At 42.7% G+C, this 17,278-nt stretch overlaps 1 protein-coding gene across 2 annotated transcripts in view; it reads left to right on the top strand.

Moving 5' to 3' along the window:
• Window positions 1-14,597, top strand: part of LOC114447766 (neurotrypsin) — a 15,768-nt gene extending 1,171 nt beyond the window's left edge. For both annotated transcript variants that reach the window (XM_028424211.1, XM_028424212.1), the window contains exons 2-14: window positions 188-227; window positions 2,760-3,002; window positions 3,559-3,697; window positions 3,843-4,012; window positions 4,117-4,264; window positions 6,341-6,519; window positions 7,517-7,658; window positions 8,930-9,144; window positions 9,981-10,122; window positions 12,087-12,365; window positions 12,462-12,584; window positions 13,035-13,315; window positions 13,593-14,597. In XM_028424211.1, coding sequence (XP_028280012.1) covers window positions 188-227; window positions 2,760-3,002; window positions 3,559-3,697; window positions 3,843-4,012; window positions 4,117-4,264; window positions 6,341-6,519; window positions 7,517-7,658; window positions 8,930-9,144; window positions 9,981-10,122; window positions 12,087-12,365; window positions 12,462-12,584; window positions 13,035-13,315; window positions 13,593-13,912 — 2,421 coding nt within the window. In that variant the 3' untranslated portion in view covers window positions 13,913-14,597. The remainder of the gene's footprint in view (window positions 1-187; window positions 228-2,759; window positions 3,003-3,558; window positions 3,698-3,842; window positions 4,013-4,116; window positions 4,265-6,340; window positions 6,520-7,516; window positions 7,659-8,929; window positions 9,145-9,980; window positions 10,123-12,086; window positions 12,366-12,461; window positions 12,585-13,034; window positions 13,316-13,592) is intronic.
• Window positions 14,598-17,278: the final 2,681 nt, after the last annotated feature.

Raw genomic sequence — 17,278 nt, 5'->3', positions numbered from 1 at the left:
CTCTTTTGCCGCCTATTGATCCACATTCATTACTGCTGCCGTGTCTCTGCCACTGTACGTTGTGATGATGCTGTTTGTTCACCTCACACCTATGTGTGACTGCGTTGTATCTACAGTATGTAGTCACCCTGTGGTTCCCACGTGTTCACTGCTTTGTAACTTCACATTGTGTGTTTCTCCTCCTCAGGTCCCTGATCAGGCCCGTTTCAATACAGCGCAGAGTGCAGGTAAAGGGATATCAGGCTATAGCCAGGATCATACAGTGTGCTTATGTAAACAGTGATGACTGCAGGCTTTAGTCCAGGGGAAGAACCTGGCAGCTGCCTTTTTTTCTGTAGTCACCACAGGACGATGTATTCAAGAAGCAAACTGACCTGTCAGCTGTCAGCTACTCCCACTGAAAAATGGATGGGCTGACCTGTTTCTCAGCTGTGTAAATATACAGAGCAGGCTCATTGACTGAGGGAAGCAATTGTTCTTTTTCATGTGAAAGCTCAAACCTGTCTCTGCCTCCGCAAACCTCCATCTTCCAAACAGATGGAAGCGTCATCTGTTCCATTGAGCGTTTTTACCAGTTATTGCAGAAAAACTCATGTCTCCAGAAAGAGGTGGCAGATAAGGTTTCGTCTGGAGCTTTATTTGTTATGGACATATGGTGCAACCCAGTTTAAATCTAACTTATACACAGGTACACAAAAGCTTCAACACAAACATTTATAGTAGATTTACAATGGATAAACTCTGATGTATTATATAATGCAATATATAAGTGTAAAATGTTCCTTGACCTGTGCTTTGACCCAATTACAAATATCCATCAAACTACATGTACTCTAATTTATTGAAATCGTAGATGAGAAAATAAAACGGAACGCCAAGCCACAAAACAACCAGAAGCACAGCATATCGAGGGAAAGACCACAACACCTCAAAACAACAACACAAATCACACTCAAGCAAGAAAAAAGGAATAATCAGAAACAAACCACAAGATGGTGACACTTAAAATCACACACGAAGAACTAACAGAAAGCACAGGAAGAATGTAACCATGGTGTCCAAACAATCTAAGAGCCTAAACATCGATCATTATTATTACAACTTAAGTTTAGTGCATGGCTAGAACACTAGATTATTGTAACCCAGGTTCTCTGATTGGAGAGACTCTCTCCCCATGGACACCACACCTGGTGGTGGCTATGCACTGATTTGTACTGTGGCCATGTAAGCTCCATGCACGGCTTTGTTTGAGTCACTTCAATTGGAATGTTTCAGAAAACCTGGATTACATTCAAGAAATGTAGGCTGATTGGTTACCCTGTTAAAAATGTAACAGTAATAATAATAATAATAATGTAATGTAACTATTTCAATTACTTTATCAAAGTAATGTAACTAATAATTTGATTACATTTTAATAACTGTTCCATATTGACATGTTAAAACACACACACACATACACACACACACACACAGTGGGCTATTGTGCTGTATCTTGATCAATACACAAACCTAAAACTAAAACTCCAGGTGTGGTGTTAACAAGGAAACATTGTAACATATCTGAATGTAAACTTTCACAGCAGTCCATGTGGTGAATGTAACCAGATCGGTGCTTATACTCCTGAAGGCAGGAAAAAGAACAGTAGTGTTGTCCCGACAGCATGAAGACAGCATCCTGTGATACGCTGAGTCCTGCTGCTGCTTGTCTCAGAGCAGGTTCAGGTTCAGTGCTGGCAGATCCATCTCATCAGGCAGACTGGATGTGCTCAACAGGACCTTGGGTGTTTCCAAACAGAGAAAACAATGGAATACAGATAATTCAAATGTGTTGCAATCTAATAGAAAGTATGACACTATGTTGACCCTAACGATAACAGTGCACAGTTCAGCAACTGCTCAAGACAACCCAGCTAGCTGATGTCGATAAAACACACCTTAAATAATCATCTCAGTTAACTAGTGAAGATTACACCACTAGGTGGTGCTAGCGATTAACATTTAACATCTAATGGTTAGGCTAAGGCTTTTAATTAATAACACTGTTTCACAGCACAAACTTTATGACACTAATTTTATCGCATAATGGCACAGACGAGGCTGTGGTTAGCAAGCTGACGGCATCTTCACTGCAAACACTCCTTGCACTGCACAGTCATGTGGCCTTTATTTGACCTCTGAACCTCCAACACATGGACAATTCATGAAATGTGGACTTGGACATGGACTCACATGGACTTCATCGCCATTGTTCCTGTCTGACAAATCAAATCAAATTACTTTTCTCCAGTATTGTAACTAATTACAAATATGTTCATTTTGTAATTAAATTACAAAATGGCGTTACATGTAATTTTGTACCAAGACTTCTTCCTCCATCCTACACTATGTACACGCCTGAGGCATAGCTGGACCTGCCAGAGGCTAGGCCAGCTGTACAATATCAAGGGTGGTGGATGGTGGATCACATAAGGCTTACAATCTAAAAACATTCTAAACATTGCCAGTTGCCATCCTGATCTGTCCTGACCTGGAACACACTCTTTTCATTTTACTTACGTCTGTCAGATTGTGCAATCAATATTACTGTACAGTATTTCTTCAGTTGTGTTATTGTGATACAGTTGAAATGAACATGGGAAAACGAAGACACAAAACATATTCACGTTAAATGAAGTCTTGTAACTCAGAAGCTTGTATCTCAAATCTCACTGCTCTTTTTCTATTCATATAATGTGTCTGTCTGTCTGTGTCTGCAGTGCTTCTGTCCTGCTCAGAAAGCTTTACAGATCTGGGCTACTATAATGGATCAGTGTCACACACGAGTGCAGGCTCTCCATGCCTAAAATGGACCGACTTCCCAGACTACATGCAGCAGTACCGAGATCGAGGCCTGGGAGACCACAATTTCTGCCGAAACCCAGACGGAGAGCCGAACCCCTGGTGCTTCTTCAGGCAGAGCAGTGGTGCCATTGGTTGGGCCTACTGTGACTGCCAGCAGGGTGAGCTAAGGGAGGGTACCAGGTGTCTGAGAATGGATGGGGGGATGGATGGATGAATATTATTCCATGTTAAGTTAGACATGCAGGCTCCCTGCTCAGCCCAATGACAGACAGAAAATAATGGTTCCCTGTTAAACCACTCCTCCTTTCTATGAGCTTTGTACTGTGCTGAAACAACATCTTTAAGCTTGGGTCTCATCACTTTTTAAATATACAAAATTCTTTTAAATCTGCAAAAACAACAGGCCCATATCAGAGCTTTTCAGGAAATGCTTTGTGTGTTTCCCAGGTGATTACTGATTTTAAATGTCCCGAAGGAGTCATTATTAGCTGGTTAACCAGAGACCTTTCAAGACCACATTAGTAAACATATATAGTGGGATGTGTTGTGAGATGCTTAGACCAAAGAGAGTTAGAAGAACATGCACCATAGATGATCCTTAGATGGTGAAACAGCTGCATTGCCATATACTGCATCTAGCTGAACCTGGTTTCTACAGGGTCATTGGTGGAGAACATATTTTGAAGGTGTGTTTGCTCTTCCCATTGTCTGCAGGTGCAGTCAGATTGGTGGGGGGGTCATCAGGCAACAGTGGGCATGTTGAGGTCTATCTGAATGGCAAGTGGGGGACCATATGTGACACATACTGGACCGACCGAGATGCCAGCGTAATATGCAGGCAGCTTGGGCTTAAGTGAGTGAATCCTATGTATGTAAGAACACGTGTGGAGATGACCAAGCTATAAATCCAAGCTAATCCAATCTGACTTTTTCCAGTTCAATTGTAAACCAGGTGTGCATGTGTGCTTACATTTATGTGTGGTGCGCTGTTTATACAGTGAGATTGGAGCGGCAATGCAGCATTCCTATGCAGATCCCATCTTCCACTATGAGCGCCTGGGTTGCCGGGGTAATGAGAATTCCCTGCTTGAGTGTCAGAGCAGGAAGTTTGTCAATGGTGACTGTAACCATGGCAAAGTAGCTGGGGTCGTTTGTGCTGAAACGGAAGGTAAGGTAACAAACATCACATTTATGGCACATAATTGCACTGCTGGAAGTATGCACCTTATGTAAAAGATCCGCTCCAATATTGCTTTACACTTTGCTTTTTAGGCACTGGAATCACCTTGAGGTTGGTGGGAGGCCTGGAGGAGTTTGAGGGCCGTGTTGAGGTGTACTATAAAGGCAGGTGGGGAAGCATTTGCGATGACCAGTGGGATGAAACTGAGGCTGAGGTGGTGTGCCGGCAGCTAGGCCTGGGGTAAGCAGCAACTGTTATTGCTACCGCTACAAAAAGAAATACTGAAAAATCCAAGGAGATTACCTTATCTTTGTAAAGTGGGTATGATGCAGAGGATACATGAATATTGAATGATGAAAAACAGGATGCACTATAAGGTGTATTCAGTAAAAGCAAATCCTAATTCAGGGTACAACATGATCTCACAGAAGACATACGCACAGATAACACCAGTGGTGGAATGTAACTAAGTATTTGTACTTTGTTCCTGTACTTAAGTACATTTTTATGTATTTATACTTTACTTAAGTAAAAATTATAGTGCATACTTCATACTTTGACTCCACCACATTCTGCAGCTATTAGCTGTACTTTCTACTCCACTGCAGATTTTACAATGTCTGTAGTTACAAGTACAGTAGTACTGCTGGACTGATGTGAGGTCAGACTCTGCATGGAGCTGGTGTCACGCTGCAGCTGTGTTTCTATAATAAGCCTCAGTCATGATGCCGGTGCTCTGGCTCAGTGAGCTAACTAGTTAGCTGCTGTCTGCTAACACAGGTCCATCCATGAATGTGTGATGAACATGAATCATCACATGAATCTACAGCAGGAACACTGACACAGTAAACATGCTGAATGCCTGTTTGTTATCAGCAGCCTCTCTAGAAATCTGGCTGACTCTCACTGAGTTTTCAAACCTCCTGCCCTTCCTTTAAGATGATTTCTTTGATCATTTTAACCTGTTCAGATCCTTTGCAATGGAAATCAATCATATATATTCGGTGCATGAGTACTATTACTTTGAATACTTTAAGTACATTTAAAAGTACTTAAGACTTTTACTTAAGTAGGATTGTAATGTAGCACTTCTACTTTTACTTGAGTATATATTTGTACTTTTACTTCAGTACTTCCTCCACCACTGGTTAACACTGCATTACGTGGTACCTGTGGTGTTTGTGCTTCTAGAAGGAGGAAGCTGGGTTTCTTTTCTATCTTCTTTATTATTCAAAACTGCCTCCAACTTGCCATAGCATGTGTAGATGCCATAATGGGGATAATTTATTTTGTGTATTTCTCCTTTATTTGGTTTATAAATTTGAATAAGTATATTTCCTAAGTTAGATGCAAATTGGCGTTATGTTAAAGTACCAGTGGGCGGCCGCCCTGCCTGTCCTTGGGTGGAGCCGAATTTATTTAGGTAAAGCACACAGGTGCATTTTGATTAGATGGTTTTGGAAGGCTGTGTGGTCGTCACGCCAAAAAGTTTTTGACCGTGTTTTGTAACCGTGTATTTTTGACCGTGTGTTTCAAGCGCATATTTTTCGTTATAAGAAATGGACTTGTATGAACAAGACAATCCAAAGCAACTTTGGATTGTCTGCGTGATCAAGTGTGTGATCTAATGTGGGCTCGGCCTGTTGGGATTTGGCATTGCCTCACCTATTGCTGTGATCAGTATTCTGTCTTGATCAAATGCCAGTGTGTTTTCCTCCTGCTTGCAATATGATTCCGTTCCGTCAGATTGTCCTTCTGAAACACTGACATTGTCCCTGACATTGGAGTTCTGCTAACCTAGCATTAGAAGCGGCTATTTCAGTGTCCAGTCCAAGCTGTACCTTTTTCCTTCTCAGTTCCTGCTCCTCCAGAGCATGTTTCTCGCGGCAGCACATGCGCCATGTAGATGTTACATTGGTTGTTTGCTAATGTGCCTGTAAGGTCCATATCTGGCTGGCAATGGCCACTGATATATAAATATGGAGGTACCAAAAATGTGGAGATATTGAAGTAGAATACATTAAGGAATATCTTATAAGAAGAATACTACTAATTATTGCTGTGTTTATTATTTCCACCTTCCAGAGAGCAGCTAGGTCTAAAACTTCTGTCTGCTATGAATTTACATGCCTTCACTACCATCACAGATGCATGACATTGTAATATCTGCTATCTTAAAATTATTCATAATTGATTCTATATTGTGTCTTCCTAATGTTATGGTATTGTATTGTATTGTAATTTTAATATAGATTTAATATGTGTATTTTTAATATTACTATGCATTTAAAGAATTGTTTTTGTGCCGACCAACAGGGGTGTGGCCAAAGCATGGAGAGGGGCCCACTTCGGCCAGGGTTTGGAGCCAATCTTGCTGGATGGGATACAGTGCACAGGCAATGAACTCTCTTTAGAGGAGTGTCCTCATAGTAACTGGGAGCAACACAACTGTGACCACATGGAAAACGCAGGGGTATCCTGCAATCCATACACAGGTCAGAGCCATCAAGGAAAGAGACTAAAGGTAGGGTAGGAGGTTTGAAAACTCAGTGAGAGTCAGCCAGATTTGGAAAGTAAACTCACGCCCCTTTCTCTTTGAGCTCACCCTGAAGCCACGCCTCCAACCAGTCTGTGACTTCGGCCATCATGCACGCACCTCTCTGGTGCACAGAGCAGGAAGAGAGTGACAACCAGCCAATACTCCTACAGGGTCCACCCGGAGGACTGGCTGATGTTTTTATGTTTTATAGCTTCAGATGATTCATATTCTTCGTTTTAAAGAGAAACTGCCGAACTAATCGGTTGCTATTGGATTGTAAAGAGAAGTTACACTAATTTAACACAAAGTGCATCAGAATGAAACCTCCTACCTGACCTTTAAGAGTGTGTTTGTATATATATAGACTGACAATAACAATTTAATACCATTTCCAAGTAGTATTCTCTGATGACACATGTTATCTAATGTAAGTGAGGACATTTCATGTGCTATTCTTCAGTTTCATCTAAACATGCAAAAAAAGATCTAGCTTTTGATTTGAGCATTTCAGGTTTTATATGAAGAGCTTAAAGTAAGGTAGGTGGACAAATAGCATAGCTTTCTGATGTCTTGTATTATACAGACCAAATCAGTTTGTATACCAAACTGTAAACACCTAATATTGGAAGTTTCATAAAGATCTATGGAAAGAGATCGATCTTTCATGGCCAACCTCCGGTTGCACTGGAAGAACTGCAGTTTTTGTTTCAGCGCTCTGGATTGGCTTAACCTTTCAACCATGGAGGTTGCAGGTTGGTTCTTTATGATTCCAAGTGTAACCTGTATGGTCAGAACACCATCTCAGTCTAAATGACAAAAGACACTTCTAAACCGTCTGCCAAACGTTCAGCATGAATTGCTTAACAAACCTTTAACACTAACAGTATCTGTCATGAATACTCTTCTGTGTAATCTCATATGATGAAGTGTGCCGTGTTCCTGTGTGGCTGCAGAAGGTGCAGTTCGCCTGGTGGGAGCTGACAGTCACCAGGAGGGTCGTGTGGAGGTTTACCACATGGGACAATGGGGCACTGTGTGTGACGACAACTGGACTGAAGGCAATGCCCAGGTTGTTTGCAGACAGCTGGGCTATGGGTCAGTGCAGCACTACGTCTCAGTCACCACACCTCTATGTATATATATGTATGTATATGTATATATGTATATGCCTAGCAGCGTGTGTACATGTGACAGCAGGTCTACAAATGATCATTCTTACTGTTGTGTGGAGGCACAGGAAGGACCCAAATGCAGACTAACAGAAACTAACAAATTCACACAAAAAGTGAGTTTTATTCTTAGATTACACCCTAGATTATATAATAATAATATATAGATGTGTTAACCAAAATCAACCGCAAAAGGTCCAAGAACAAAATGTAGAAACACAAACTAATTGAAACAAAAAAGGGCCCTGAAACAACAAAAGTACAGAACAAAAGGTCAAAGGAACAACACACAAACAAATCCTAAAACAGGAGAAACACTGGAAACACAGGAAGACAGAGGACCCTGACAGTGACAACACAGGACACAAAGGGGATCACTTACATACAGAAGGGTTAGCAAGGTGACAGCAATTAGTGCAAGAGAGAACAGAACACACAAGGAAACTAGATTTTCAAACTCAAACATGAACAGCCAAAACAGGACAGAATAAACCAGGAAACTAAAGAACCCAGTGAAAACAGTAAGTAAAAGACATAACTGTGTAGGACAGTTTGTCCAGTTTTTCTTTCAAATGACCCAATATTGATTTCATAACCCAAAGCACCATGTTGTTACATGTTAATATGGACATAGCAGGAATGTGCTCCTTTCAAACCTGTAGCTTTCCTAAATAGAGACTGGTCATCACTATTTATCTTTCTGGTAGCACAGAAATGATGACTGCTGGTGACATTAGCCTGTGTTCTCATGTATTCAGAGGAGGAGGAAATTCACTGACAGGTTGGTTAGAATGCATGGATGCATGTCTCCGAGGATATAGGGAGTATAAACTAGCTGAAAATGAAACATAAGCACTTCTGCATTTGCTTTAATAATAAGTGCTTTAAAGATAACATTTAATATCAACAACAGAGAAAGAATATTCTGTTAACTGTATTAATTTGGTCAAGCTGAATCTGCTCTTGATGACCTATAAACCTACCAGAGCTAAAACAGGCGCGCTGTTAATCAATTTTACAATCGTATTTGTTTCATAGCCCTGATTTGCCTTACCCAGGTTTGTGTTTCTGTGTTTCTGCTGTTTGTTCACAGGCCTTGAGGTCCTTACGAGAGTGTTTTGTGTTGTAACATATGGTCTGTTTATTTCAAACAGCTGTCCATTTTAAGGCATTGCTACGACTGTGCTTTGTCTGTAGTGGCCAAGCAGCGGTGGCTCCATACGGAGCATATGAAGAGGGACGTGGGCCGATCCTGTTGGACGAGGTGCAGTGTGAGGGAACAGAGACTAGTCTGTTGTCCTGCACCCACTCAGAATGGGGCAGACATGACTGCTCTCACAGTGAGGATGTGGGTGTCCGCTGTGAGTTGGGAGGTCAGACCAATGAGATAGCAAACATTCTGCATTTTATTGGTACGTATTCATATTTGTGGCTGTTTCTGGTCGTGTCATTATTTATTTATTTATTAGTGGGCCAAATGCACTGCAATAGTGCTTGGCATTAATCCGCATTCTAATGCCTTGTTCCCCTATTTTTATTAGTGTGATTGTGAAAGCCAGTAAATAGAAAAAAAGAGAAAATCGGAAACCTTTGCTGCCCTCAAGCTCCGTCATACTTTCACACAGAAGTGTACGTTTAAGCGAGTCAGCACAGCTACATTTTCCTAAATATATTTGCGTTTTGGACCTAGATGGTTTGTTTTAGGAACATTTTGGAGCAAAAAGTCTTTTTTCCCTCTCCCAAAAGACAAAAAGGGCAAACAACTTCCATCTGTGGCCCCAGTGGGTACTCCACCTGCACAAATTATACAGCAAAACATAGGAATTCTCATCCCGGTTAGGACGGTGGGTGACATTTTGTTGTGTAATGTACATTTTTTGGCCAAGAGCTGCTCAAGCAAATGGAGTGTCCCTCCTCTCATTTGCTTCCAGCTCACGATAAATTTGGTCAAGATGTGAGATGGAGATTCTGAGGAGCGAGGTAGTTCTGTCCTGCTCGTACGGACACATACTTGGACAGGGAAATGTGAAATTTAAAATAACATTACTGGACCCGTGCCCAGCACTAATGGTGCTACAACTGCCATGTGACTTTTTTGTGCAACATTTGGTCGCAAATTGAATAACCGAGTGTTCCAATCTTTCCTAATATGCATTATACTCTAAAGGTGATACCAGTGGGGGCAAAAGATCAGTTTCATGTGACCAGTGTTGCCTTGATGAACATGACGTTGCGGTTTCTGTTGAAGGCCCTCTTGTGCGTTTGGTTGCTGGAGAGACCAGGAAGGAAGGTAGAGTGGAGGTCTTCCTGAACGGCCAGTGGGGCAGTGTGTGCGACGATGGCTGGAATGATGTCAGTGCAGCTGTAGTCTGCCGGCAGCTGGGATTCACGTTAGTATGATTCTAATATTTTCCCAAGAAATTCCACTATGTCACATACAGTGTTTTATTTATAGTAAAAGCACAAATGACACAAAGACAAACACTGCAGTGGGCTTGTAAGGCCCCTGGACAGTAGAGATCATTCTGTCCCTCGGGCATCAGAAGCTATAATAATTTTGGGGGGACACCTCTGGGGACGTGGGGTCTGGGGAGTTTTTTTACTGAAGTAGATGCCATTTCCTGCATTGTGGTGAGTTTTTAACATCGTGTTAAACACTTATTAGAAGTAAATGCTTAACTCAATAACTAGTTCAGAGACAGATTCAATGCAGATTTTGTCAACCAAATGGCAAAAGAAAAAAAAATCTGTCACCAAATTTTTAACCACAAAAATCATATTTCTGCTTCACTGTATTCCCAATTACACCATCAGCTGGTCTGTTCAAATGATAGGGAAAAGACTAACGGATCAGATTAAACAAATTAGAAACACAAAGCCTCTGTAAATCCTCAAAATAATGGCGTAGGGTGAGCATAAACTAGTAAAGATGGCGACAGGATCACAGCCTTGTAACAGTAACAGCACACGTTTATGTCCTTATTACCCTGTCTGCATCAGTGTTGTCCCTGTTAGTACAAAGCACCCTTGTGTCCTGACATCACATTACAACATAATGGTAGCTACACCTGTTCTGTCCCTCGCCTAACGGTGCTCCTCCACCTCCACCTGTTCTGTCCCTCGCCTAACGGTGCTCCTCCACCTGTTCTGTCCCTCGCCTAACGGTGCTCCTCCCTGTTCTGTCCCTCGCTAACGGCTCCCACCTGTTCTGTCCCTCGCCTAACGGTGCTCCTCCACCTGTTCTGTCCCTCGCCTAACGGTGCTCCTCCACCTGTTCTGTCCCTCGCCTAACGGTGCTCCTCCACCTGTTCTGTCCCTCGCCTAACGGTGCTCCTCCACCTCCACCTGTTCTGTCCCTCGCCTAACGATGCTCCTCCACCTCCAGCTCTTCTACAACCTGCATTCAGAGCACAGTTACATCTGCTGCGCGTTCATGGAAAGCATGCCTGCAGCTGAAATTCAGACCTCACCTGGAAACAAAAAATTCTATTTTCTGATTGGTCGGATTGGGGGAAGGAGTTGCCCAGAAGATCAGAAACACACGCACACAAAAGGAGAACAGATAAAAATAGCAGTATCAACAGGACCCAGACATGGACTCAAAAGACTTAAGTTCAACAAAGTCCAAAAATAAAAGCCAACCTCCTTCAAATCCAAAAAACACAAAGTACAAATAAAGAGTAAAAACAACTGAATGAACAAAAAAACACAGGAGCAAGAGGAGCAAGAGGAGCACAGGAGAAGACAAGGGTTGACTTGCAGACAGACTGATGAGGACAAAGGGGAGCACAGCAAGAGGGGAACAAGACACAGGTGAGACACATTAAGGCGGGGCAAGCAATCATGAAGGAGGGAAAACACTAGGAACGAGACTCACAGGAATACATGAGGGAACATGAGCTTTCAAAATAAAACAGGAAACAGGACGCCACATGAGGAAGGCCAGAAACGAAGAGAAAACTAACTGTGAAATACAATTATCAAAACCAGGAAACTAGGATTTACAGAAAACACATCATAGGATCACAGAAGCATCAGTTTTTCAGTACTGCAGAGCAACATATTCAGCAGTCAGATGCAATTGTTTTTGATCAGTCATTAATAGCATTATCATTGCTGAATGAATATCTCTCTCTCTCTCTCTCTCTCTGTGAAGTTGCTCCATACCTGAGCCAGAGCCCAGAAAAAAATCACTAGCTGCCAATTACTAGGGAATAAAATAGATTTTTATTCACTTTTGGACAAAACTGAACTACTGTGCACGGGTAGTGTAAAATATATTAAAGCAACAGTAACTACAGGCAGAGAAACTGTGATCTCAAATGAAGCTGATGGCTCTTCACTGTCTTTCCAGAGGTATGGCTAAAGCTCGATCCATGGCGTACTTTGGTGAGGGGCGAGGTCCCATACATCTAGACAACGTTTACTGCTCAGGTACAGAGACATCCTTAGGTCAGTGTCAAGCAGAGGGCCCAGACAGCCATGACTGTCGACACAGTGAAGATGCTGGCGTCATCTGTGATTACAGCCTAAATCCTGTGGGACATGCTGTCATATCAATGCAGACCTGTGGCCTGAGATTCAGTAATCAGCGTCGACAACGTAGGATCATAGGGGGATATATGTCCCTGAGGTTAGCATGCATGTTCCACTCATGTCACAACACAGACTCCTTTAGCCTTGTTGCAGAAGTGACACACTGACTTGGTCTTGTCTCTGTGTGGTCCAGGGGGGAGTGGCCCTGGCAGGCATCTGTGTGGCTGAGGTCCCAGTCTAAAGGCAATCATCCTCTCTGTGGAGGATCCCTCATCAACCCCTGCTGGATTGTCACTGCTGCCCACTGCTTCAAGAGGTAGGAAATGGCTCCCTCTAATGGTCAGCTGTAACAGTGTGGCTATGCAGGATGCTCGTCTGCCACCAGAAGCACTTAGAACCAGTGCTTTGTTCTTTACTGATGACTTTGGCATGTGAAGGAATGGAAGGCAGTTTGAATGTAGTCACTGTGCACGCTTGGAGTTTTATATTGTAGTGCACTACATGTCTTTCTATTTTACTACATAATTATTTTAAAATATTGGAGTAGTGACTGTGGAACACCTAATTAGTAGTGATTTTATCTCTTCTATGATATCAGAACAACTTGGCACAAAAACACTGACATATGCACATTTCCTGCCAAACATAACTTTGAATTGAACTTGTGAAAAGGAAACGATGATAAATAATGGTCTAACATATAGGACAAAAACCGTGTTGAATGCTCCATAATGCACATTGATTAAGATCATCCTTCTGCCTTCAGGTTTGGCAGAGACCCAGCTCGCTATGTTGTGCGTCTGGGTGACTACCACACTAAGGAGCAGGACGACTTTGAGCGCATCATATCGCCTGAACGCATTGTTATCCACAGAAAGTATCACAATCAAGGCTGGGAGTATGACATCGCCTTGCTGCGCCTCAAAGGCACAGAGGGAAACTGTGTGGCATTTAACCCTCACATCAGCGCAGTGTGTCTGCCAGAGCCAGGCAACAAGTGGGAGAAGAGGCCTCCGGCCTGTGTGATCACGGGCTGGGGCATCACAGGTAGCTTCGCTGCTCAGACAGTTGGCCACTCTCTTCAGTACCCTTGGAACTTGATTGTTTCTCATTCACATTTATTCACATGAATTTAAACGTGGATTGTACCTTTTTCACACACACTTGATGTTTCTTTGACTGGTATAGACCTAATATGCAATTAACTATTCTTTATATGGTCACTCCACATCTGTAACCTGGCATGTCCTTTGTCTTTTTATCCTTATTTATTCTTTCCTTTCATGTAAAGACAATCATTGATTTGTATTCTTTCTGCTGCCAGAGTCAGAGTACTCCTACACCCTTCTCAAGGCGTGGGTGCCCATCCTTCCAGCTTGGAAGTGTAAGAAGAGGTATGGTAATCGCTTCACAAGCCGCATGCTGTGTGCTGGGAGCTTGTCAGTGCACCACCGCGTGGACAGCTGCCATGGTGACAGTGGAGGTCCGCTGGTTTGCCAGGGGGAGGGTGGTCGCTGGGTGCTGACAGGGGTCATCTCATGGGGTCATGGCTGTGGTAACCCCTCATTCCCTGGGGTGTACACTCGTATCACCAGGTTCCTCCAATGGATTGACAAGGTGACCAACAAACCCTACAAGAGCTAATGAGCAGGAACTATAGAATGTTGGCAGGTGGCTGTGAAACTGTTGCTGAATGGATGAATGCTGCTCACAGCTGCTTCTGTCTTTCTTGGTTTCACACACTGGACTTTGCACTTTGTTGGATTGTGTGCATTTTGACAGTGAAATGGTCCCTGATAGTCTCAGATACTTGTGTTGGGTCATAAATGAAGACCAGTCTTCAGACTGAGCTGTCAACACAGAGGAACATGATGGTGTACAGAAGATGTAGTGTTTGAATAAATGCATATTTATTCATTTAAACTGTACGTGACAACTAATAATTCCATATTCAAACAGGAAAAGACACCTGTACATACAGTGAAAAAATATGACCCAAAACACGAGTTGATTGTCACACAGGTCCTGAAAGTAAGGGAGGAAGAAGAAGAAAGGAAACCTAATCAACAAATAAAATGTATTTATACAGGGAAATGATCCAATATTACATGTGTGTGAGTGGTAAAGGTATGTGAACCTTTGATTTTAGTATCATCTGTGACCTCTCTTGTGCAGCAATAACAGCAACTAAAGGTTTTTTGCTGCTCAGTCATCCTCAGTGACTTAGAGGAATTTTAGTACATTCTCCAGTTTAGAGCAGCCACGATCTGAGATCTCCTCACATCAACGTTTAGGTTTCAGCAGCTTCTACAGTCTATATATATATATATATATATATATATATATATATACATATAGACAGGCAGCAGTGTTCTCTTTGGAGAGCAGTGACCTTTCCTGAGGTGATGGTTCCCTTTTAACCTTGCAGGTTATGTCTAATATTAGATTCTGAACATTTTCCTGAATAAATAAATGCCAAAGTTAAATATTTCTGCTTCATTTGTTTGATTGGGTTTTTTCCAGTGACATGTCTTGTGTGAAAATCAGCTGATGCTTTGAATCATGTAAAAATGTAAGAAATTCTAAAGAGTTTACAAAGTTTAAAGCCATAAACCATAAAAATGATGCAAAATAAATATCATATATTTCATGTCTACTGCATTTGTTTAACTGATAAAAACTATCTTTGACTTTTTCCAAGACCATCAACAGAAAACAATTACTGTTCAACAATAGCTTGTGTTAGCAGTATTAGCCTGTGGGTGGCCCAGTGTGTGTGTGTACAGATCTAACCTTTACTTATTTGTCCTTATTTGTCCTGTCCTGTTTTATTTTAATATACTTGGAGATGATAAACGCTGCCGTTGTTGTTGTTGTTCCACACCCTGGTGCCACTGCTATAAAGTAAAGATGCTTCTGGGATATTTAATAATGTGCAGAGAGACTTTCCTATACGGCACCATGTTCTGAAGATGTGATATATTATGGTGTATTTTTTCTCATTTATCCACTGCTTTGTCTGTTTTGACCCTTCAAGTAAAAATGTGTTTTGTATGTGGAACAGTTCCTAGCATGTAATTGTTTCCATTACAAAACCCTAAACCAGTGATGTAAGGAAACACCATGAGCAGCCACTTCCTTATCAAGGGTACCAACGTGGACATTGTGGACAGCTACAAATACCTGGGTGTCCACATTGACCACAAACTGGACTGGTCCACAAACGCAGAGGCAATATACAGGAAGGGACAGAGTCGCCTGTATCTACTGAGGAGACTCAGGTCCTTCAACGTCTGCCAGACCATGCTGCAGATGTTTCACCACTCGGTGGTCTCCAGCGTCATCTTCTACGCTGTAGTGTGCTGGGGCAGCAGGATGAAGACGGCCGACACCAACAGACTCAACAAACAATTAGGAAGGCTGGCTCGGTGCTGGGAGTGGAGCTGGAGTCTGTGGTGGAGGTGACGGAGAGGAGGATACTGAGGAAACTCCTCAGTATTCGTAACAACATGTCTCACCCCCTGCAGGACACACTGCTGTCCTACAGGAGCACATTCAGCGGTAGACTGAGACTACGAGGAGCAGCACAGAACGCCACAGGAGGTCCTTCCTGCCAGAGGCCATCAGACTGTATAACTCCTCCCCTTTCTGTAGGAGAGGAGCTGGATGATCATGTCAGGCATCACTGTCATTCCCTCCACTGGTCTATATTATGTTTACTTAGCACCTTACATCTCCATATTGTATCCATGTATCATATATTGTGCTCATACTGCGTACTGTACTCTTATTTGGATTATAGTGACACTTATACTCTGATACTCTGTACTTAACTGCATTTATTGTAACTTGATACCTCTGGCACAAGAATTTCCTTCGGGATTAATAAAGTTTATCTTATCTTATCTTATTCCTGTGTCTGTCACATGGAGTTTTTGGTGCTCTGTCCCCTTAACAGACTGGAACGTGAACATGGTCTCAGGTTCTCAGACTGGCAGGTTCCATCACCCCATGATCACCAAACTACAAATGTGTCACCAGCCATGCACCTGAAAATATTCTGAACTAAAATAGAATGTCAGACACACCAACCAGGGGAAGGTGCACTCTGTTGCAGTCTTGTCTGAGTCTTGGCACATCCTTGCAACATTTGGCAACTAAGTAACGTGTAAACATCCTAGCTAAGACATTTTGTCATTGCTAAATATATCAGGTACCACCAGGATATCTGGCCACCACTGCCATACCAAACCGCCTGTTGCTCTCCCACTTATGAGGGCTGAGAACAATCAGACGAGGTGCGTTTCACCACAAGCTGCCAATTGCTCCAGGGAGGGCATGAAAAGCAGACGGGGCCACCCCGAGGCCACGAAACTGGCTTCTTCGGCCCCTTGTGTCGAGAAAGAACATCTGTGACAGAGGGCAGTCAGAGGTGGAGTCCAGCCTCCAGCACAAATGTGTTTTGACTGCTGGCAATGTGAACCGAGCTCCTGCTACTCAATGTGAACCGAGCTCCTGCTACTCGTAAGAGGGACTAAAGGGTTCATAGCAACAGGCCGAGCACCCACGTCCAGAGCATGGCAAGGCTGGATGCACATCAGCTGTTCCCTTTCACATCACTTCAATCACATTTTGTTTCTGCACCTCACACTCTTAGACTGCTGTCAGCTGCTTTAATGATTATGTCAGCGTCAGTTAAATCAGGTAAATATAATGACTCAGCTTTAACTTACAAAAAAAGTGGTTGTGATTTGCATTAGAAAATACATCCTGCCTGTCTTCATGTCCCAAAGGTCAGAAACTAATTGTGTTTGAAGAAAAGCAGCGTGAAACATCAGATGAAGGCTCTAGGTCTAAGATGCATTCTGCAGAGCAGCGGGTCCTGCTGTGAACATGTGAACAGGCCTCGGATCGCTGTGTAAGACAGTTAGCCCTTCTCAGTGTTTAGTTTGGGGTTCGGTGTGCACTTTATTCGCAGAGCTGAACCCCTCTGAACGTGCGGCTTGTTGA

This window comes from Parambassis ranga, chromosome 15 (assembly GCF_900634625.1).
Source record: "Parambassis ranga chromosome 15, fParRan2.1, whole genome shotgun sequence".
Lineage (NCBI taxonomy): Eukaryota > Metazoa > Chordata > Actinopteri > Ambassidae > Parambassis > Parambassis ranga.
The sequence above is the reverse complement of the archived record's forward strand: the minus strand, read 5'-3'. Positions and strand labels throughout refer to the sequence as shown.